This window comes from Coffea arabica, chromosome 7c, assembly GCF_036785885.1.
Source record: "Coffea arabica cultivar ET-39 chromosome 7c, Coffea Arabica ET-39 HiFi, whole genome shotgun sequence".
In the NCBI taxonomy this organism is placed as follows: Eukaryota; Viridiplantae; Streptophyta; class Magnoliopsida; order Gentianales; family Rubiaceae; genus Coffea; species Coffea arabica.
Window position 1 is genome coordinate 21,695,332 of NC_092322.1, and position 23,524 is coordinate 21,718,855.

General features: G+C 36.5%; 2 protein-coding genes and 2 long non-coding RNA genes across 4 annotated transcripts; 2 read left to right on the forward strand and 2 right to left on the reverse strand.

Annotated features, from left to right (window-relative positions):
• The first annotated feature begins 3,926 nt into the window (after positions 1–3,926).
• On the forward strand, positions 3,927–5,077 carry LOC140010603 (rust resistance kinase Lr10-like). The gene has a single exon (XM_072057905.1). The coding sequence runs from the start codon at positions 4,058–4,060 to the stop codon at positions 5,075–5,077; it is 1,020 nt and encodes a 339-aa protein (XP_071914006.1). The 5' UTR covers positions 3,927–4,057.
• A 2,330-nt stretch (positions 5,078–7,407) lies between these two features.
• Positions 7,408–8,641, reverse strand: LOC140010470 (uncharacterized). The gene is made up of 2 exons (XR_011817765.1): positions 8,536–8,641; positions 7,408–8,035 (listed from the first exon to the last, which is right to left on the reverse strand). It is a non-coding gene; the product is annotated as an uncharacterized lncRNA (long non-coding RNA).
• An 8,723-nt stretch (positions 8,642–17,364) lies between these two features.
• On the forward strand, positions 17,365–18,515 carry LOC113699741 (rust resistance kinase Lr10-like). The gene has a single exon (XM_027220094.2). The coding sequence runs from the start codon at positions 17,496–17,498 to the stop codon at positions 18,513–18,515; it is 1,020 nt and encodes a 339-aa protein (XP_027075895.2). The 5' UTR covers positions 17,365–17,495.
• A 2,330-nt stretch (positions 18,516–20,845) lies between these two features.
• LOC140010477 (uncharacterized) lies at positions 20,846–22,076 on the reverse strand. Its single transcript, XR_011817770.1, has 2 exons — positions 21,974–22,076; positions 20,846–21,473 (listed from the first exon to the last, which is right to left on the reverse strand). It is a non-coding gene; the product is annotated as an uncharacterized lncRNA (long non-coding RNA).
• Positions 22,077–23,524: the final 1,448 nt, after the last annotated feature.

Sequence of the window (23,524 nt, forward strand, 5' to 3'; positions counted from 1 at the left end):
CGTGGTTGGAAATGTTGTTGAAAACCAGGGGGTTTTGAAGCATAGCTAAAGTTAGGATGATTTCGCCACCCTGGGTTGTAATTGGGTGCAAAAGGATCATTCCTTCGTGGAGGTGGTCCAGAAAAATCTCCCACTGTGTCGGCTTGTTCAGGTGAATCCTCCTGGAGAGTTGGGCACATGTCAGTCATGTGTCCGGGAGCAGCACAGATACACAAGTCTTCACAGATTGTAATTGCCCCCTTGCCATCTGACGTACCAGAGAGGTAAGCTCAGATAGTTTACCCTCTAAGTCAGAGTGATTCACTTCATTGACCCTTCTTATTGCTCCATCAGCTCTCACTCCAAATTGTTGGGAATTTTCAGCCATGGTGGAGATCAATAACGTGGCTTTGTTTGTGGTTTTGTTAACCAGAGCACCGCCACTGGCTGCATCTAACATGCTCCTATCCATGGGTGATAATCCCTCTTAGAAATATTGTATTAAGAGCTGGTCAGGGATTTGATGATGCGGGCAGCTGGCACATAATTGTTTAAAGCGCTCCCAGTACTCGTATAGAATTTTCCCATTCGCCTGCCTAACTCCACATATTTCTTTCCTTATATTGGCAGCTCTAGAGGCAGGGAAAAATTTCTTGAGGAATCTTCTCTTCAATTCTTCCCACGTAGTGATGAATCCAGATGGCAGGTAAAATAACCAATCTTTAGCCTTATCTGCCAAAGAGAAAGGGAAGACTCTCAACTTGATGTGGTCCTCAGCGACTCCTTGAGGTTTCATTGTGGAGTACACCACATGAAATTCCTTCAAGTGTTTATGTGGGTCTTCACCTGCAATACCACGAAAAGTAGGAAGTAAGTAAATAAGACCAGATTTAAGCTCAAATGCCTCTTCCGTGTTAGGAAATGTAATGTATAATGGCTGTTGGTTCACGTTAGGAGTTGCCAACTCCCTCAAAGTCTTTGGGGCTACCATTGCTACTCGAGGAATATGCACTTCTTCTTCTTCAAATTCACGTGATGAATCACTGGAAACAAACTCTTGCTCAGATTATGAAGGTGACGTTGAATCTTGTTGCTTACGCAACTTTGCCTCCTTGGTCAACCTTCTTGCAGTCTTCTCGATCTCTAGATCAAATTCTAATTCTCCTGTACGAGAAGATCGAGGCATAAAATAAAAAAAAAAAAAAAAACTAAATCCTGTGCAATAAGTCACTTAAAACACCAGGTCCCCAACAACGGCGCCAAAATTTGGTGGGTGTCAAACCTCCAAAAATAAAGTTAAAAATAACAGCCTAATTGCCAACCAACACAATCTCAAATTTAATTTGTAAACAGGGCAAGTAGGGTCGTCTCCTCAGGAAACTGGTAGGCAAATCACACAGGAAGATGGGGGGGATTTTTAGCAATAGTACCAACTAATTAAAAAAGGAGTAAAAACGAAAATTCAAAGTTGAGTAAGATAGCAGGAACCAAATTACACAAATAACAATTAATTAAAACAACCTAGTCAAGGAATTAATCTTGGCACTGAAGCACACAACTGATCACAGACACAAGGGACAATTCATATACTCACAAATAAACTGGTTATAGTGGTCAAGTGACGCGCCCAACCACCAATCTTTCCTTAATTTTATGGTAGTCAAGAGACGCTCATAAACTACCCTCTTGTGACTAGACAACCCCAGAAACGGTCACAGGATTTAGATGACAAACACACATGCGGATTTATTTAGGCTAGATTAATTATCCCCACGATCCAGATTAGACCGCTTGCGAGGCGGTGAAATTGTCTCGTTTGCCACTAATCAAGATGCTTAAAGGCAACGCGCCAACATCCTAATTGGCTATCAATTATTTAGACAATCGAATAACAGGCCTAATTATCCAATAAATCTAAACAATAATAACTCAAGGAAAAATAGAGAATAATCAAATACCCATGAATATATAAATAAAAAATAAACAATTAAAACGATCTCACAGTTATGGTGCCCCGATCCTTGATTTATTCCTCAACTAGATAAACGATCTAGCCTTGCCGCATAGTCATGACAACAAAGCAATTCAAAGTTTTCATAGTAATTAAGTTCCTCAGGAGAAATCTCAAGACGACGGCTCGTTCCCTTCAAAGATAAAACCAACGAGAGAATAAAAGGATTTTAGATAGATCATGAATCTCCGCCCACGTCTATTTTCTCCCCTATTAATAGGGGATGGGCTCCCCTTTCCTTTTAAGACTCCTAGTTCCCCTAAACTACCCAACTAAGACCTTTTAATTGATTTCCCAAAATAATTACATCGAATCATGGCCCCTCAAGGTCTTCAATCCGTGGCTAATGTGTCAGCCCATGGGATGCAACCAGCTCCTTGATCAATTGACAGATTTATCTTATGTCTTGCGAACTTTTGACTGCTCTGCCAAATAAGGCGTGGGCACGCTTTATAATGACAGCTCTTCTGGACATGGACCTTTAGAAGCACCACTTCGAGTTTGACAAAGCGTGGGCACGCTTTACAAGACGTCTTCTGCAAAGTCGACTTTTAACGCGCCTTTTACTTCATTCTCACTAACAACTCCTACAAACAGTACCAAAATTCAAATATGAGTGAAATATATTGATTAACGCCATATTTTAGCAAAATAAAGGGGATAATATGTACCAATTATATGCACAATTAGCCACTTAACAAGTACTTATTCAGTACTACTGCTTGAAACGATGTTTTTGGGAAATTAATTGCAAATTACCGTATATTGGAAGATTTTAAGTTAAGATGTGAAGTGGTTCATCTTTCTTTCTTTTTTTTTAAATTATAGAACAACCAAATAAATGCTTATCCTGGATTTCTTTAGTTGGTAAAGTTCCTTTCATTTTCCAGCTTCAAGTAGATTTCTTAATTTGTATTTGATAAATCATTCATGTAACGAATTGCATCACCAAATATCAGTTCTTTGAGTAAGATACCTTGTTATCTAATAAATGCTCATCCTTGATTTCTTTACATATGGCATTAACTGAAAAGAATTAACTATTAAGGCACTTTTATTAAGATCTTATTTTCTTGTTAAGTCGAATGTGGGGCAGGTATGTCTTTTGTTTTATTATGCTTTCTTAGAGAAACTATTATACTTCTTACAACATTTGATGTCCCAATCAATAGCAACTAATAAAATACAGTATTCCCTGTAAATGTACAGCAAAATATGCAAGAAATACAATAATAGTACACAACCGCATATACCTCAAAGTTGTCTAATCTTTTTTTGTTTTGGGGAATCAGAATACCAGAAACTGCTATTTTGTCTTTATTTGTTGCTGCAAATCTTTTTTAGCAAACAAAAATATATAGGAATATAGTCAAATTAGAATAGTGGGATTTTAGACAGGAGGATGGGTTGACTTTTTGAAAAAGCTTATTTGTTTTTTGATCCCAACAAACATATCAATTATTGAATTTTCCCTTTGAACCATGCAAAACAAACATACTTTGAATTTATTTGAAACTATTTTTTTTTAATTGTTGTGGTAATTTGAAACTTGTATGCACATGAGTGTGAAATAGCTGCAATTAATAAAAGTTGATTTTCAAGCATCCAATTGGACATTGATGTTGACTTTTGTACTTAGGCGATGTGCTTCTCATATGGACAGAAATCTTCGGATTCGTCTACAGACATGTCATCCAGCCATATGTATGTAAAAGTGAGTAATCTGATTTCTTTGATTTACAGAAAAACCATTCTTTAATCAATCTGATTCTTTCTATTTCAATATTTCCATTATAATCCTTTAAGTTTTCTTTTATAAGCAGATTGCTTTGAAATTGGCTTAGTTTCGGGTAAGGCATCTGATTTATAGTTGAAAACTTTGTCTATTGGAATATACTAGAAGTCAGTCAATCATTGTTTTGTTCTTCTATTTCAGTTGTGCTTATTGCAGCAAAACATGTCATTGGCATTATCCTCTTGTTTGCTTTCCTCCTTTATCAGTATCGTCGGAGGCATTTATCGAGGTATGATACAATAGAAGATTTCCTACAAGCAAACAACAGCCTCATGCCCATTAGGTACTCATACAGAGAAATAAGGACAATGACCAACAATTTTAAGGAGAAACTAGGTGAAGGAGGCTATGGTTTGGTTTACAAAGGAAAACTGCGCAGTGGAGGTGCAGTTGCTGTCAAGATGCTGAACAAATCAAAAGCTAATGGACAAGAGTTCATCAATGAAGTTGCAACTATTAGAATAATACACCATGTGAACGTGGTTCGGTTAGTGGGATTTTGTGTTACTGCCTCAAAACATGCTCTAGTGTATGATTACATGCCAAATGGCTCTCTGGATAAGTTAACTTTCTCAAACTGTCGAAATGGTTCTCCATTGAGCTGGAGACAAGTTTGTGAGATTGCAAAGGGGGTGGCTCGTGGCATTGAATACTTGCATCAGGGGTGTGATATGCAAATTCTGCATTTTGATATTAAACCGCATAATGTCTTTGATGAGAATTTTGTTCCAAAAGTTTCGGACTTTGGACTTGCGAAACTTTACCCAATGCAAAAGAGTATTGCAACTCTTACTGCTGCGAGAGGAACTTTAGGTTACATGGCCCCGGAGTTGTTCTATAAAAAGATTGGAAGAGTCTCGCATAAGACAGACGTTTACAGCTATGGAATGTTACTAATGGAGATGGCAGGAAGGAGGAGAAATGTGGATGCTGATGCTGAGCATTCAAGTCAAATATACTTCCCTTCATGGATATATGACAAATTCGATCAGGGGAAGGAAATGGAAATCGGAGATCAAGCAACTGAAGAAGAAAAGACAATTACACGAAAATTGATTTTGATTGCCTTGTGGTGCATACAGATGACACCTGAGAATCGTCCTTCAATAAGAGAAGTCTTAGAAATGCTTGAAGGCCATTCTAGTGGCCTAAAGTTGCCTCCTAAACCATCGTTTTATCCTCCAGATTCACCCATATCCATGCAAAGAAGTAGCAATAGTAGTTCTTCTGACGAGTCAACGGCGCCCCAATGTAGCTCTATTGCTTTAGAAATAGAGCAGATGGATGACTAAGTGTCTGTTCGATAACATAAAAAAGTGCTGAAACTGAATTCATTCAGACATTCAAGTGTTTTGGGTGTTTGATAAATAAAAATTTTTCTGCTGAATTTATTAAGTGGTGCTGAATTTGTATGTATTTTTTTCAGCACAAGAATCGTAACTGAATGCTTAATTTGATAAGAATCAAGAGATTTATTTCAACTACTTTATCTTATCTACCAAATCTATCCTTATTTGTTAATTACATTCAAAATCCTTATTGAATTAAATAACCTAATATTCTCTATCCAAAATTCTTATCTAATTAAACAACTTAACATTTTCTGTCTAATGGCTTTCTACTTCTATTTTCTCCCTATTTAATGATTTTTTTTACAATTTCTCCATGCTCCTCACATCTGTCTACTCCTTATCTTTTTCCATCTTTCTTCTACTCTTTCATAATTTTGTCATTTTTTCCTCCCAATTTTTTTTATTGCTACCGTACTCACCGATCTCAAATTCATTTTTTTCAAGATAAGTGACATTGATTATTTGTTGTTTTGCTTCAACATTTTTCCATTGAAGTAATTAAATTTCTATATAATTTGGTGTGAATTTAAAACTTGTTTATTGCAGCTTCCTTTTGTTTATATTTGGACTTTTCTTATCAAACTCTGATTTAAAAATATATTTGCACCGATATTTGGACTTTTCCATAATATATTTCTTCTTTTATATTACTTTGATTTAAAAATAAATATTGTCATTTTCATACCTAACAATTTTAAGCTAATTAAATCATAGGTTCAATTTCCTTTTTGGATTGAAAGATAGAAGGGCAAAATTGTACAATTTAGTTTATTAAGCATTAAGTTATAAATGTTTATCAAACAGTATAAATATGTTTAGCATTAAGATTCAGATATTCATATATCTCTTATCAGTGCTTAATATTCAACAAATTAATTGTTTCAGTATTCAGAATTCAAAATTCAGAATTCAGATTCAGTTTTATCAAACGGAGCTAAGTAGTACTTTCAGTGAAAGCTTTGTCTAGTAGATTTGTCTTTCAAACTGTTAAATATGCCACCTATTACAAGATAACATGGCAAAGTAGACTCGTACTTTTAGTGAAACCTTTCAAACTCTCAAATATGCCACCTAGTACCAGATAACATGGCAAATTGAAATATCAGACCCAACCCTTACACTGAAGGGTAGCACCTTGGTATATGCTTCATATATAGTACAAATACCAGCATCAATCTTTGTGTTTAACTTAATAATTTCTACAATTGAGCTCTAGTACATTTTTTTTTCTTAAGCTATTATGTTATCTAACACAGCGAGCAGTATACCTAAATATTTCCTGCAAATTCATGAGATCGATCTTTTGCAGTGATGTTGCTATTACTAGTCAAATTGTTAGTTTAACATAGCGTTGTAGCCTTTTGTCTTTGTCCTTGGATTTTTCCTTTTCAACATGTCTTTCCTTTTCATCAACTGCTGAATTTGGGCTAGCCCGAGTTCACTTATGCTTTACAATCTTTAAATTTGAAATTTCATTAATTTTATGGATTTAACAAGCAATCTCTCCTAATTTCAATGATGCAATGAGAAAATATAGCATTTACTCTAATTGATCTACTAGTAGATGTAAAATACATCATTAAATGAAAAGCTTTAAATAAAAATTTTTTATTACGATTGGCCTGATTAAGTTTTTTTTTTTGAAGTGTAAGTAGGATGTATCAAATTTGAAATTTCTCACTTATATTCCCTTCTCCGACTATGCCTTTGCTTCTATAGAATTAGAATTGAATTAGAATCGAAATTCTATAGAACTGGAATTCCAAGTCATTTCAATTTTTTCGTTTGGGAAATGCATAGAATTGATACGGAATTTATTTGGAATTCCAAATTCTTTGTTTGTATGAGAGAAGAATTCATTAGGAATTAGAATTGTTTTCAAGAAAATTTGCTTACATAAAATTTTTCTTTTTTTCTTTTTTCTATATAATAATTTCTTTTTTTCTTACATTTAGCTAATTTTTACTAAAGATTTAAAAGAAAAAAACAATTTGTGCCTTTAATAATTTATTTTTTTTCACTCTCATATCAATTTCTTTGGTAAGCATTTCCTTTAGCATGTTTTGATCCATTATCCCTTTTTGTGAAGAAATATTTCCCCATCTCAGCCGTGGTGTTTTCAACTGTGTTTTGATATATTATAATAAAGAAAAATTCTTTCTTATTTCTAATACTTATGCAAAATTCAAAAAAGATTTCATCAATCATAATCGCTATGCACAACTAAAACTCAAACTTCTCTATTAAGTACCAATAGCAGGATAAAAATATGAGAGAGGAAAAGTTTGAAGCAATTTTTCACTCATGTGACAATAACTACAAAATCAAGAAGCAATATTTCATGAAAAAAAGGTAAGAAAACAAGTAACAAAAACACTTGATCAAATGCTTCAAGTGTATAAACCAAAAAGCTAAAAACTATCAGTTACAAATAAATCCTAACTCAAGAGGCCAACTGTATAAACCAATTTCTGTTTCTCCCGTTTACACCCCTACTCCAACCGCCTCGTCATGTTTCTGTCTCTGTTTTATGTTCTTCAGTAAAAAAATAGAAACTTAAAAGAAAAAAATTCCAGTAAAAAACACATATCTCCAAATACCCCTTTGTTTGTTCATATCAATTCTTCACTTAGGTAGCTGCGCATTGAGCCGTAAGGAGAGTTGATAGCCACGAATTGTATATGTTCAGGCATAACTCTTCAGATCAGAGGTCAAGAGAAAGTACTTCAATGAAGCAGCAGATACAACATTTCAATGCCTAGTTTTGGGACGTTTCATTCCACTAGTATTGAAAGGTGACATGCTACCACTTGGTCCTGGACTCTCTTCTCTAAAATTTGAGTTCAGCATGGCTAGTTCATGAAGCTGCTACCTCTTTATATGGTCCTGAGACTCATCCTGCACGAAAAGAAAATAAGGAACATCAGTTGAAACCATGTTAACTTCATTTCTATCAAGGGTTCACACCAGCACTTGTGATGACATTTACTGAGGCTATACACAAATTTTCAGCTAGATTTGACTATATGGTTCAGCGACTGAACTTCATGGTCAAATTCATCTTCTCATTCTATGGTTAATTGGACTTCGATGTCAAAAAAGAGGGGTGAAAAAAAAGAGTAACATCAATTATCTCAAGTAGTTAACTTATGCAATTCTGAAGAAAATTATGTAGCATACCACAAGCTTTTGATTTAAATAATTGAACTCAAACCCACTCCATTCACAGCACCACAAATTAGTGAGAGGAAGCAGAAACAAAAGCAAACCTTCAATCATTAAGAAATGCACAACTTGACCAGAAATGTTAAAATATCAATTATCAAGATAACTAACAGCAATCCGCAGAGATAAGCTAAACATAAGCCCATGGTCAAAAAATTTCAGAAAGTTTTCACCTCAAGCGAATTTCCTCCTTTACAGATTCTTTGGCATCATCTGTAGTAGTAACTACTAAAGGAAGCTTGGATCTCATAGTATTCAGAACAAGGACACACTCAGTAGCCACCTGCAAACTTAAGCAATTGTACTACACATCATAATCAGAAACTAAGTTAAGGAAGTAATCCAAGTTAAGGAAGTAATAAAACAGCGGTCATCAATTAATAGAATTCGTCGTCCACAATCAACTACACATCATAATTCCACAACCAATTTTGCAGAAACTAAGTAAATTGCGGAGCACTGAGATAAAGAATTCATCCATAAACATATGATTCTAAGATTAGAAACTATTCATCACCTTGAATTGCAGAAAAGGTTTATCATGAGTTCATTGATCAAATTAAAGAGAAATCAAGAAACAGAGATACAAGGAACTGAAATCAAGTAAATTAATCCCAGTAACCAAGTAACAAGGAATCAGTCAAATTAAAATAATACAAAAATGAACTAATGGAGAAAAAGAAGAAATTCTTACCAGAGCTGAAAGGACATGATCAATCCTCTCTTTAATCACGAAATCAGGAATCCAGTATCTACACAAAGTAAAACACAAAATATAGACACAATGATACTAAAAATAACAAGAAGGGAAAAAGAAAAAAGAAGAGGAAGAAAAGGAAACTGAAACCAATTTTATCCACGCATGACAATAAACTCTTCGTCTTTGAACAAATTTGGTGGCCAATTTGCCAGTATCATAGTCAAGTTTGACCAAAATTCCGTCACAAAATTCAAGCTCAAACGGAGAAAAGTAGATGAATTCGCTTTCACCTCTCCGGAATATACGAATCTCCAAAGAAGAGAGCACTCAGAGGGGTGGCAGGAGTGGTGAAGGGTAGAGGGATGGTCAGAGGAGCGAAGGGCAATGGGGGTGATAGTGGTGTGAGTGGCAAAATGTTAAAGTTGAGATGGAAGTGGCGGTGGAGAGCAAGAGCCATTGTGCCAAGCAAAAGCGGTGAATGAGACAGAAAGAGGGTGTCAGGAACAAGAAATTAAAAGGGAATGTCGTTTAATGCTAAGGGTTGTGCGTTTATAAAACTATTAGAAGCAATACTACGTCGTTCTACTAACAAGGGCGGTGCTTGTATAATAGGCAGAGTTAGTTGAGGGCCAATTACATAAATAGCCTTCCAGTAACAGAATTTCGGTTATGACTTTAATGAGGAAAACTTCCACTGCTTTCTTTCTCTCTCCTATCTGTTAGTTCCCTCCTTCTTTCTCTTCTCTTCTCTCCTTTCTCAATCTTGTTCCTTCCTCCTGATTCTTTCCCAGATTCAATTCAATTCCAGAAATTAACTTGCAGGTCTGACATTTGGTATCAGAGCGGTCGATTCTCAGCCGCGAAGGTATCAGGAATGGCAGAAAGTACTCGATTTAGGACACTGGAGGATCAACTCAAGAAGCAGGAAAATCAATTGCAAGAACTGGTAGAATCCATGGCTACAGTGCAGAGTACAAGTTCTGAGGAGTTGCGGCATAAGCTACAGGCCGAAATGGAACAGAACAATGTGAAATTGGAGGCGGTGGTGGGAAATCTGGACCAGAGGTTCAATAAAATGGAGCAGAGACTCAGTACAGTGTTGAAGTTGCTGATGAAGGAGAAAGGTCTCCCTGATGTCGAAGGAGGAATGTCTGATCCAATCCTGCCGACTCCTCCATCTCATCTGAGGTTAACATCCTCAGTCGAAGGGATTGGGCACCAACAAGAGTACAGAGGTAGGCAATTCACTCCTAATGTGCCTCGGTTGGAGATGCCAATGTTTAACTCTGGAAACCCTAGGGAATGGACTAGGAAATGCCAGAAGTATTTTTTGAACTATCAGGTAGCAGAGAGTCAGAAAGTAGATGTCGCAGAGATGTTCTTGGAAGGTAGAGCTGACAATTGGTTTCAAGGAGTGAAACTGGTGAGGCCGGGGTTGTCTTGGGGGGAATTTAGTGAACTTTTGTGTGAAAGATTCTCTGGAAGTAGTTCTCGTGACATTGTGGAGGAATTTAACAAGTTACAGCAGAAAGGAACTGTTGAAGAATATGAGGAGAAGTTTGAAGAACTAAAGACCCTAATGCTGATGAAAAACCCTAGGCTGGATGAACTTTACTTTGTTTCTAGTTTTATTAGTGGCCTCAAGGAAGAGATTAGACCTATGGTGAAGATGTTTAAGCCACAAACATTGATGAAGGCCTTTGAAGTTGCTGAGTTGCGGGAGTGTTCCCTAGAAATCCAGTCGAAACAGAACAGAACTTCGGGGAAGGTTGCAATGGAACCCAAGTTTGGGATGTATAGGAACACTACGAATGATCCAGGTCGCCAAAACTCATATAAATTGCTTGGCATCACTCCTGTTCCCAGGAAGACTGATGCAGTACACAGGGAATTTAGTAAGATATCAGCAGAGGAAATGCAGTATAGACGTAAGTACAATCTGTGCTATAGGTGTGGGGAGAAGTTTGGAATAGGGCATCAATGTAAGAAAGGGAGTCTGAACTGTTTGAACACTGACGAGGAGGAGGATACTGAATTTGAGGATACGGAAGGGGAACAGGATGAGCTAACAGGAAGGGTTGGGGAACTTGCAGAAGTCTCTTTGAATGCTTTATCTGGGGCCATAAGGAGGAAATCCATCCTGCTGATAGGGAACCTAGGGGGGCTGCCAATCAAGATTTTAGTAGACACAGGCAGTTCTGATAGTTTCATTCACCACAGGATTGTCAATCTATTGCACTTACCATATCAGGCAGTCAGTCCCTTCATTGTGACTCTAGCAGATGGGACTGATATTACCAGTGGAGCCATCAATCCCAGTGTGACTTGGTTAATCCAAAACTATCAATTCCAGTTTAGTCCCTTCATTTCATTCACCACAGGATTGTCAATCTATTGCACTTACCATATTAGGCAATCAGTCCCTTAATTGTGACTCTAGCAGATGGGACTGATATTACCAGTGGAGCCATCAGTCCCAGTGTGACTTGGTTAATCCAAAACTATCAATTCCAGTTTAACTTGAAAGTAATGGAATTAGGGGGATGGGATATAATTTTAGGGGTGGACTGGATGTGCCAGTTCAGTCCCATTACATTTGATTTCCATTCTCTCAGCATTGCCCGTAGTGATAGGGGTACTTTACTACACCTTCAGGGATTTGTGAATCAACCTACTATGGAACTGGTGAGGGGCAGGGATCTCAGGACGTTTATACAAGAGAAGCAAAGAAGCTGCGCAGCCATGCATACTGATAAGGCCAGGGAATCAGAAGAGCATCTTCTAGAGTCTATAGAAAGGATCCTGCAACAGCACTCTCAGGTCTTTTCCACCCTAACAGGCCTACCCCAGGGAGAAAATTGGACCATCAGATCAACCTTAAACCAGGAGCTGAACCTTTTAAACTCAAGCCTTACAGGTAACCCCATTCACATAAAGCAGAAATTGAAAAACAAGTTGATGAGATGCTCACTAATGGAATTGTTATACATAGCACCAGCCCCTATGCTTCCCCTGTAGTGTTAGTAAAGAAAAAAGATAACTCCTGGAGACTGTGCATAGATTACAGGAAACTGAACGAGCTGACTATAAAGAACAAATTTCCTATTCCCAACATAGATGAACTACTGGACGAATTACATGGCACCAGATACATGTCCAAACTGGATCTCAGAGCTGGTTACCATCAGCTGAGAGTAAAGGCTGTTGACACCCCTAAGACTGCTTTCCAGACACACCATGGCCATTTTGAATTCTTAGTGATGCCTTTTGGACTCACAAACGCTCCAGCTACATTTTAGGCATTGATGAACAGAATATTTCAACCATATCTTAGGAAGTTTGTCCTAGTCTTCTTTGACGACATACTGGTGTACAGCCCAACATTAGAGTTGCATGCACAACATCTACAAATTGTGCTCAGTATTTTAGAAGAAAACCAGTTGTATTGCAAGAGGTCTAAGTGCTCTTTTGCTCAATCCTCAATTGAATACTTGGGGCATGTGATCTCAGAGGCAGGAGTGAGTATGGATGTGGCCAAGGTGGAGTGTATCAAGTCCTGGCCTGTTCCTAGTACGGTCAAGGAGCTGAGAGGCTTTTTGGGATTAACTGGTTACTACAGGAGATTCATTAAAGGTTATGGAATGATCAGCAAACCCCTGACTGTACTGTTGAAAAAGGAAGGCTTTGCATGGAACCATGGAGCTCAAATGGCCTTTGAAGACTTGAAAAAGGCTATGACCATAGCTCCAGTACTGAGCATGCCTAATTTTGAACTTCCTTTTGTCATAGAGACTGATGCCTGTGGGGTAGGCATTGGAGCAGTGTTGATGCAGCAAGGACATCCTATAGCCTTTCTTAGCAAGACCTTGTCAGCTCAGAATTTGTGGTTATCAGTTTATGAAAAAGAGCTTTTTGCCTTAGTGCTAGCTGTAACCAAGTGGAGGCACTACCTGGTGGGTCATCATTTCATTATTAGGATAGATCACCAAGCTCTCAAACACTTGATAGAGCAAAGGCTTACTCACCCACTCCAGCACAAATGGCTCACTAAGCTACTTGGTTTAGATTACGAAATACAGTATAAAAGGGGTGCAGACAATGGGGTAGCAGACGCCCTTTCCAGAAGGAGGATTGAGGAAACCACTGTTGATTGTAGAGAGGCTGGGCATCAGGCCTATGCTATAACCTCAGTTCAGCCTAGTTGGATGCAGGAAGTGCTGGCAAGTTACATTGGAGATGCAGAGGCTCAACAGAAGCTATCTGAGCTGTTGCTGGATTCCAATGCAGATCCAGATTATCAGCTAGAGAATGGGATGCTCAAGTTCAAAGGGAAGTTGTATATAGGGTCTGCTAACAACATTAGAACCAACTTGGTTAGAGCATTGCATGACTCAGCCATTGGGGGGCACTCAGGTTAGAGGGGGTGTCTGTATAGAGTGCAGGCCTTGTTTTACTGGCCTGGAATCCGAAGGGATGTCCTCCAATACGTGAGATCTTACGATGTGTATCAAAGGAACAAACATGAAAATGTCCCTTATCCTGGGTTGCTGCAACCAATTCTTGTATCTCAGCAAGCTTGGTCACACCTCACTATGGATTTTATTGAGCAACTACCCTCATCTCATGGGTTTGATACCATTTTGGTGGTGGTGGATAGGTTAACCAAGTTCAGCCACTTCATTAGACTTACTCACCCTTTTTCTGCACAACAAGTAGCTCAGCTTTTCCTTGACAACATATACAAGCTGCATGGACTTCCTGAGACCATTATAACTGACAGGGACAGGATCTTTCTTAGCAAGTTTTGGCAGGAGCTATTTAGTATGGTCGGGGTAAATCTGCACTAAAGTTCGTCCTATCATCCTCAATCAGATGGTCAAAGTGAAAGGGTCAATCAATGTCTGGAAAATTACCTCAGGTGTATGTGCAATGAGCACCCTGCTCACTGGAGCAGTTGGCTTCCTACAGCTGAGTTATGGTACAACACTAACTTCCATACTAGCTTGCAAGTGACACCATTCGAAGCATTGTACGGGTATAAACCCAATCACCTTCCCTTGGGACCTTTTCATGATAGCCTTGTGCTTGCTGCTGGTAACATGGTACAGACAGGACTCCAAATTCTGTCCCTCATCAAGGAGAACCTGGCTACTGCCCAGAATCGCATGAAGCTATTTGCTGACAAGCATAGGTCTGAACGTGTCTTCCAAGTGGGGGATTGGGTATTTCTCAAGTTGCAGCCTTACAGGCAGCAATCAGTGGCTTTACGGAGGAATTTGAAGCTGGCTGCCAAATATTTTGGACCCTTCCAGATCCTTGCGAGAGTGGGGGAAGTCACCTACAGACTCAAGTTGCCAGATGGAGCTCGAGTTCATCCAGTGTTCCACGTTTCTCTACTTAAAAGGATAGTTGGAATTACACAGCAGGTGGAGTCCATCTTGCTAGAAGTAAATGCATCAGACCAGTGCTTACTAAAGCCAGAGAAGGTTCTCCAGAGGCATGTTATAATGCGAGCTGCCAAACCAATCATCCAGTACCTAGTGAAGTGGAACAACTTACCAAAATCCGAGGCATCGTGGGAGGATAAGAGCTTCATTGACAAACAATTTCCAGAGTTTCAAGCTTGAGGACAAGCTTTGCTTAAGGGGGGGAGATTGTCAGGAACAAGAAAATAAAAGGGAATGTCATTTAATGCTAAGGGTTGTGCGTTTAAAACTATTAGAAGCAATACTACGTCGTTCTACTAACAAGGGCGGTGCTTGTATAATAGGCAGAGTTAGTTGAGGGCCAATTACATAAATAGCCTTCCAGTAACAGAATTTCGGTTATGACTTTAATGAGGAAAACTTCCGCTGCTTTCTTTCTCTCTCCTGTCTGTTAGTTCCCTCCCTCTTTCCCTTCTCTTCTCTCCTTTCTCAATCTTGTTCCTTCCTCCTGATTCTTTCCCAGATTCAATTCAATTCCAGAAATTAACTTGCAGGTCTGACAGAGGGACGTGAATAAACTTGACCCGATTTTTATTTTTTACCCACGTTGGATCCGCGTGTAGACCCATTTTTTTAGGGTAACTAGACGTGGAATTGAAATCAGAATTCTTTTGGTCTGATAAAGAATTCAACTCATGGAATTGGAATCTCTTGGAATTAGAATCCAATGCTAATTCTATGGAAAAGGCAGCATCCACACACAAGAATTAGAATTGGGGTTCCAATTCTAATTCTAAACCCCAATTCTATGGGGTACCAAACGCACTCTAAGTTGAATTTTATATGACTATCTTACATTGATATATGTCCTTATGTGCTACCTTACAGCCTATAGATGGACAAATTACTATAGGATTTAGCTTAAGAAATGCATACATCAACAAAATGTTGAACATATCAAAAGTGGGCCGAGACTAGATATGGCTGAGCCTTTCATAGCCTAAACTTGGCTCACTTTGAAAACTTTTAGATTTCTTAACCCACCAAGCTTGATCTGGCTGGGTTGGGATTGCCTAAGATCAACTCACTTTAAAATTGAGCTTCAGTAATAGGCCCAAAAATTGAACCATGCTTGATCTCATATTAAGCTCAACCCTAGTTTGGGTAGGACAAATATAGCGAAGCGAATTTGATTCGGCACTATTGACACTCCTAGTGCTATGGCAAGTGAAAAATAATATCATCGTAATACCAGCTCATAGGTCTCGGTCATTTATTGTTGATTGCAAATCTCTCTCCATGATGACTTTTTTTTTGCAAATTTAATTGGCAAAGAACCTTAACTACGGCAGGCAGTAATAGATTCTATTACTTATGAAAAATCTTATTACAGTTTGGACTAACTACTTAATAAATCTAGTAGTTGAGGGTTATTATCACATTACCCTTTTAACGTTTTGTACTATTTTGAATTTTTCTCTTAACATTACTTTTTAGTCACTTTACTCCCAACACTAATGATCAAACTTAACGGAGTCTATTAATTCAAGTGAAAAGATTTATTTAACCCTTAAAATTATTACCACTTTACCCCCATAAAACTATAGCTTAATTATTAATCTACCCCCTAAAGTTATTTTTCAGGTAATTTATCCCACTATTAGACCAATTTAAGAAGTTAAAAAATTTTAGAAGAATGTAGCCTCGTCTTTGTATAATAAACAAAATAAAAAATATAGAGTGTCTCTTTTCCTTTTTAGTATCAAGAAAAAAAGTCAAAACATTAATTTCTTTCTTCTTGGCAATTTTATTGATATTGAAAAAAATTAGAAAGATAGGAGGCAGAGAGAGAGAGTGAGAGAGAGAACTCAATTCTTTTTTTAAAAATACAAATAAGAAAGAATTCAATGTTTTTATTATTTAAAATTACTTTACTTTTCGATTTACCACCCAATTCCAATCCTAATTCCGATGACATTAAAGTAATATGATAATATTATATTCTTCCTCATTTTCTTTCTTTGCAAAATCTAATTTTTTGTCTCTTTCTCTCTTATTTCTTTTTCTTTTCTTAGTATGAATAAGTGTGAAAAAAGAAATTTAAAAAACTCTTTTATAATAAAATACAGTATTCCCTGTAAATGTACAGCAAAATATGCAAGAAATACAATAATAGTACACAACCGCATATACCTCAAAGTTGTCTAATCTTTTTTTGTTTTGGGGAATCAGAATACCAGAAACTGCTATTTTGTCTTTATTTGTTGCTGCAAATCTTTTTTAGCAAACAAAAATATATAGGAATATAGTCAAATTAGAATAGTGGGATTTTAGACAGGAGGATGGGTTGACTTTTTGAAAAAGCTTATTTGTTTTTTGATCCCAACAAACATATCAATTATTGAATTTTCCCTTTGAACCATGCAAAACAAACATACTTTGAATTTATTTGAAACTATTTTTTTTTAATTGTTGTGGTAATTTGAAACTTGTATGCACATGAGTGTGAAATAGCTGCAATTAATAAAAGTTGATTTTCAAGCATCCAATTGGACATTGATGTTGACTTTTGTACTTAGGCGATGTGCTTCTCATATGGACAGAAATCTTCGGATTCGTCTACAGACATGTCATCCAGCCATATGTATGTAAAAGTGAGTAATCTGATTTCTTTGATTTACAGAAAAACCATTCTTTAATCAATCTGATTCTTTCTATTTCAATATTTCCATTATAATCCTTTAAGTTTTCTTTTATAAGCAGATTGCTTTGAAATTGGCTTAGTTTCGGGTAAGGCATCTGATTTATAGTTGAAAACTTTGTCTATTGGAATATACTAGAAGTCAGTCAATCATTGTTTTGTTCTTCTATTTCAGTTGTGCTTATTGCAGCAAAACATGTCATTGGCATTATCCTCTTGTTTGCTTTCCTCCTTTATCAGTATCGTCGGAGGCATTTATCGAGGTATGATACAATAGAAGATTTCCTACAAGCAAACAACAGCCTCATGCCCATTAGGTACTCATACAGAGAAATAAGGACAATGACCAACAATTTTAAGGAGAAACTAGGTGAAGGAGGCTATGGTTTGGTTTACAAAGGAAAACTGCGCAGTGGAGGTGCAGTTGCTGTCAAGATGCTGAACAAATCAAAAGCTAATGGACAAGAGTTCATCAATGAAGTTGCAACTATTAGAATAATACACCATGTGAACGTGGTTCGGTTAGTGGGATTTTGTGTTACTGCCTCAAAACATGCTCTAGTGTATGATTACATGCCAAATGGCTCTCTGGATAAGTTAACTTTCTCAAACTGTCGAAATGGTTCTCCATTGAGCTGGAGACAAGTTTGTGAGATTGCAAAGGGGGTGGCTCGTGGCATTGAATACTTGCATCAGGGGTGTGATATGCAAATTCTGCATTTTGATATTAAACCGCATAATGTCTTTGATGAGAATTTTGTTCCAAAAGTTTCGGACTTTGGACTTGCGAAACTTTACCCAATGCAAAAGAGTATTGCAACTCTTACTGCTGCGAGAGGAACTTTAGGTTACATGGCCCCGGAGTTGTTCTATAAAAAGATTGGAAGAGTCTCGCATAAGACAGACGTTTACAGCTATGGAATGTTACTAATGGAGATGGCAGGAAGGAGGAGAAATGTGGATGCTGATGCTGAGCATTCAAGTCAAATATACTTCCCTTCATGGATATATGACAAATTCGATCAGGGGAAGGAAATGGAAATCGGAGATCAAGCAACTGAAGAAGAAAAGACAATTACACGAAAATTGATTTTGATTGCCTTGTGGTGCATACAGATGACACCTGAGAATCGTCCTTCAATAAGAGAAGTCTTAGAAATGCTTGAAGGCCATTCTAGTGGCCTAAAGTTGCCTCCTAAACCATCGTTTTATCCTCCAGATTCACCCATATCCATGCAAAGAAGTAGCAATAGTAGTTCTTCTGACGAGTCAACGGCGCCCCAATGTAGCTCTATTGCTTTAGAAATAGAGCAGATGGATGACTAAGTGTCTGTTCGATAACATAAAAAAGTGCTGAAACTGAATTCATTCAGACATTCAAGTGTTTTGGGTGTTTGATAAATAAAAATTTTTCTGCTGAATTTATTAAGTGGTGCTGAATTTGTATGTATTTTTTTCAGCACAAGAATCGTAACTGAATGCTTAATTTGATAAGAATCAAGAGATTTATTTCAACTACTTTATCTTATCTACCAAATCTATCCTTATTTGTTAATTACATTCAAAATCCTTATTGAATTAAATAACCTAATATTCTCTATCCAAAATTCTTATCTAATTAAACAACTTAACATTTTCTGTCTAATGGCTTTCTACTTCTATTTTCTCCCTATTTAATGATTTTTTTTACAATTTCTCCATGCTCCTCACATCTGTCTACTCCTTATCTTTTTCCATCTTTCTTCTACTCTTTCATAATTTTGTCATTTTTTCCTCCCAATTTTTTTTATTGCTACCGTACTCACCGATCTCAAATTCATTTTTTTCAAGATAAGTGACATTGATTATTTGTTGTTTTGCTTCAACATTTTTCCATTGAAGTAATTAAATTTCTATATAATTTGGTGTGAATTTAAAACTTGTTTATTGCAGCTTCCTTTTGTTTATATTTGGACTTTTCTTATCAAACTCTGATTTAAAAATATATTTGCACCGATATTTGGACTTTTCCATAATATATTTCTTCTTTTATATTACTTTGATTTAAAAATAAATATTGTCATTTTCATACCTAACAATTTTAAGCTAATTAAATCATAGGTTCAATTTCCTTTTTGGATTGAAAGATAGAAGGGCAAAATTGTACAATTTAGTTTATTAAGCATTAAGTTATAAATGTTTATCAAACAGTATAAATATGTTTAGCATTAAGATTCAGATATTCATATATCTCTTATCAGTGCTTAATATTCAACAAATTAATTGTTTCAGTATTCAGAATTCAAAATTCAGAATTCAGATTCAGTTTTATCAAACGGAGCTAAGTAGTACTTTCAGTGAAAGCTTTGTCTAGTAGATTTGTCTTTCAAACTGTTAAATATGCCACCTATTACAAGATAACATGGCAAAGTAGACTCGTACTTTTAGTGAAACCTTTCAAACTCTCAAATATGCCACCTAGTACCAGATAACATGGCAAATTGAAATATCAGACCCAACCCTTACACTGAAGGGTAGCACCTTGGTATATGCTTCATATATAGTACAAATACCAGCATCAATCTTTGTGTTTAACTTAATAATTTCTACAATTGAGCTCTAGTACATTTTTTTTTCTTAAGCTATTATGTTATCTAACACAGCGAGCAGTATACCTAAATATTTCCTGCAAATTCATGAGATCGATCTTTTGCAGTGATGTTGCTATTACTAGTCAAATTGTTAGTTTAACATAGCGTTGTAGCCTTTTGTCTTTGTCCTTGGATTTTTCCTTTTCAACATGTCTTTCCTTTTCATCAACTGCTGAATTTGGGCTAGCCCGAGTTCACTTATGCTTTACAATCTTTAAATTTGAAATTTCATTAATTTTATGGATTTAACAAGCAATCTCTCCTAATTTCAATGATGCAATGAGAAAATATAGCATTTACTCTAATTGATCTACTAGTAGATGTAAAATACATCATTAAATGAAAAGCTTTAAATAAAAATTTTTTATTACGATTGGCCTGATTAAGTTTTTTTTTTTGAAGTGTAAGTAGGATGTATCAAATTTGAAATTTCTCACTTATATTCCCTTCTCCGACTATGCCTTTGCTTCTATAGAATTAGAATTGAATTAGAATCGAAATTCTATAGAACTGGAATTCCAAGTCATTTCAATTTTTTCGTTTGGGAAATGCATAGAATTGATACGGAATTTATTTGGAATTCCAAATTCTTTGTTTGTATGAGAGAAGAATTCATTAGGAATTAGAATTGTTTTCAAGAAAATTTGCTTACATAAAATTTTTCTTTTTTTCTTTTTTCTATATAATAATTTCTTTTTTTCTTACATTTAGCTAATTTTTACTAAAGATTTAAAAGAAAAAAACAATTTGTGCCTTTAATAATTTATTTTTTTTCACTCTCATATCAATTTCTTTGGTAAGCATTTCCTTTAGCATGTTTTGATCCATTATCCCTTTTTGTGAAGAAATATTTCCCCATCTCAGCCGTGGTGTTTTCAACTGTGTTTTGATATATTATAATAAAGAAAAATTCTTTCTTATTTCTAATACTTATGCAAAATTCAAAAAAGATTTCATCAATCATAATCGCTATGCACAACTAAAACTCAAACTTCTCTATTAAGTACCAATAGCAGGATAAAAATATGAGAGAGGAAAAGTTTGAAGCAATTTTTCACTCATGTGACAATAACTACAAAATCAAGAAGCAATATTTCATGAAAAAAAGGTAAGAAAACAAGTAACAAAAACACTTGATCAAATGCTTCAAGTGTATAAACCAAAAAGCTAAAAACTATCAGTTACAAATAAATCCTAACTCAAGAGGCCAACTGTATAAACCAATTTCTGTTTCTCCCGTTTACACCCCTACTCCAACCGCCTCGTCATGTTTCTGTCTCTGTTTTATGTTCTTCAGTAAAAAAATAGAAACTTAAAAGAAAAAAATTCCAGTAAAAAACACATATCTCCAAATACCCCTTTGTTTGTTCATATCAATTCTTCACTTAGGTAGCTGCGCATTGAGCCGTAAGGAGAGTTGATAGCCACGAATTGTATATGTTCAGGCATAACTCTTCAGATCAGAGGTCAAGAGAAAGTACTTCAATGAAGCAGCAGATACAACATTTCAATGCCTAGTTTTGGGACGTTTCATTCCACTAGTATTGAAAGGTGACATGCTACCACTTGGTCCTGGACTCTCTTCTCTAAAATTTGAGTTCAGCATGGCTAGTTCATGAAGCTGCTACCTCTTTATATGGTCCTGAGACTCATCCTGCACGAAAAGAAAATAAGGAACATCAGTTGAAACCATGTTAACTTCATTTCTATCAAGGGTTCACACCAGCACTTGTGATGACATTTACTGAGGCTATACACAAATTTTCAGCTAGATTTGACTATATGGTTCAGCGACTGAACTTCATGGTCAAATTCATCTTCTCATTCTATGGTTAATTGGACTTCGATGTCAAAAAAGAGGGGTGAAAAAAAAGAGTAACATCAATTATCTCAAGTAGTTAACTTATGCAATTCTGAAGAAAATTATGTAGCATACCACAAGCTTTTGATTTAAATAATTGAACTCAAACCCACTCCATTCACAGCACCACAAATTAGTGAGAGGAAGCAGAAACAAAAGCAAACCTTCAATCATTAAGAAATGCACAACTTGACCAGAAATGTTAAAATATCAATTATCAAGATAACTAACAGCAATCCGCAGAGATAAGCTAAACATAAGCCCATGGTCAAAAAATTTCAGAAAGTTTTCACCTCAAGCGAATTTCCTCCTTTACAGATTCTTTGGCATCATCTGTAGTAGTAACTACTAAAGGAAGCTTGGATCTCATAGTATTCAGAACAAGGACACACTCAGTAGCCACCTGCAAACTTAAGCAATTGTACTACACATCATAATCAGAAACTAAGTTAAGGAAGTAATCCAAGTTAAGGAAGTAATAAAACAGCGGTCATCAATTAATAGAATTCGTCGTCCACAATCAACTACACATCATAATTCCACAACCAATTTTGCAGAAACTAAGTAAATTGCGGAGCACTGAGATAAAGAATTCATCCATAAACATATGATTCTAAGATTAGAAACTATTCATCACCTTGAATTGCAGAAAAGGTTTATCATGAGTTCATTGATCAAATTAAAGAGAAATCAAGAAACAGAGATACAAGGAACTGAAATCAAGTAAATTAATCCCAGTAACCAAGTAACAAGGAATCAGTCAAATTAAAATAATACAAAAATGAACTAATGGAGAAAAAGAAGAAATTCTTACCAGAGCTGAAAGGACATGATCAATCCTCTCTTTAATCACGAAATCAGGAATCCAGTATCTACACAAAGTAAAACACAAAATATAGACACAATGATACTAAAAATAACAAGAAGGGAAAAAGAAAAAAGAAGAGGAAGAAAAGGAAACTGAAACCAATTTTATCCACGCATGACAATAAACTCTTCGTCTTTGAACAAATTTGGTGGCCAATTTGCCAGTATCATAGTCAAGTTTGACCAAAATTCCGTCACAAAATTCAAGCTCAAACGGAGAAAAGTAGATGAATTCGCTTTCACCTCTCCGGAATATACGAATCTCCAAAGAAGAGAGCACTCAGAGGGGTGGCAGGAGTGGTGAAGGGTAGAGGGATGGTCAGAGGAGCGAAGGGCAATGGGGGTGATAGTGGTGTGAGTGGCAAAATGTTAAAGTTGAGATGGAAGTGGCGGTGGAGAGCAAGAGCCATTGTGCCAAGCAAAAGCGGTGAATGAGACAGAAAGAGGGTGTCAGGAACAAGAAATTAAAAGGGAATGTCGTTTAATGCTAAGGGTTGTGCGTTTATAAAACTATTAGAAGCAATACTACGTCGTTCTACTAACAAGGGCGGTGCTTGTATAATAGGCAGAGTTAGTTGAGGGCCAATTACATAAATAGCCTTCCAGTAACAGAATTTCGGTTATGACTTTAATGAGGAAAACTTCCACTGCTTTCTTTCTCTCTCCTATCTGTTAGTTCCCTCCTTCTTTCTCTTCTCTTCTCTCCTTTCTCAATCTTGTTCCTTCCTCCTGATTCTTTCCCAGATTCAATTCAATTCCAGAAATTAACTTGCAGGTCTGACATTTGGTATCAGAGCGGTCGATTCTCAGCCGCGAAGGTATCAGGAATGGCAGAAAGTACTCGATTTAGGACACTGGAGGATCAACTCAAGAAGCAGGAAAATCAATTGCAAGAACTGGTAGAATCCATGGCTACAGTGCAGAGTACAAGTTCTGAGGAGTTGCGGCATAAGCTACAGGCCGAAATGGAACAGAAC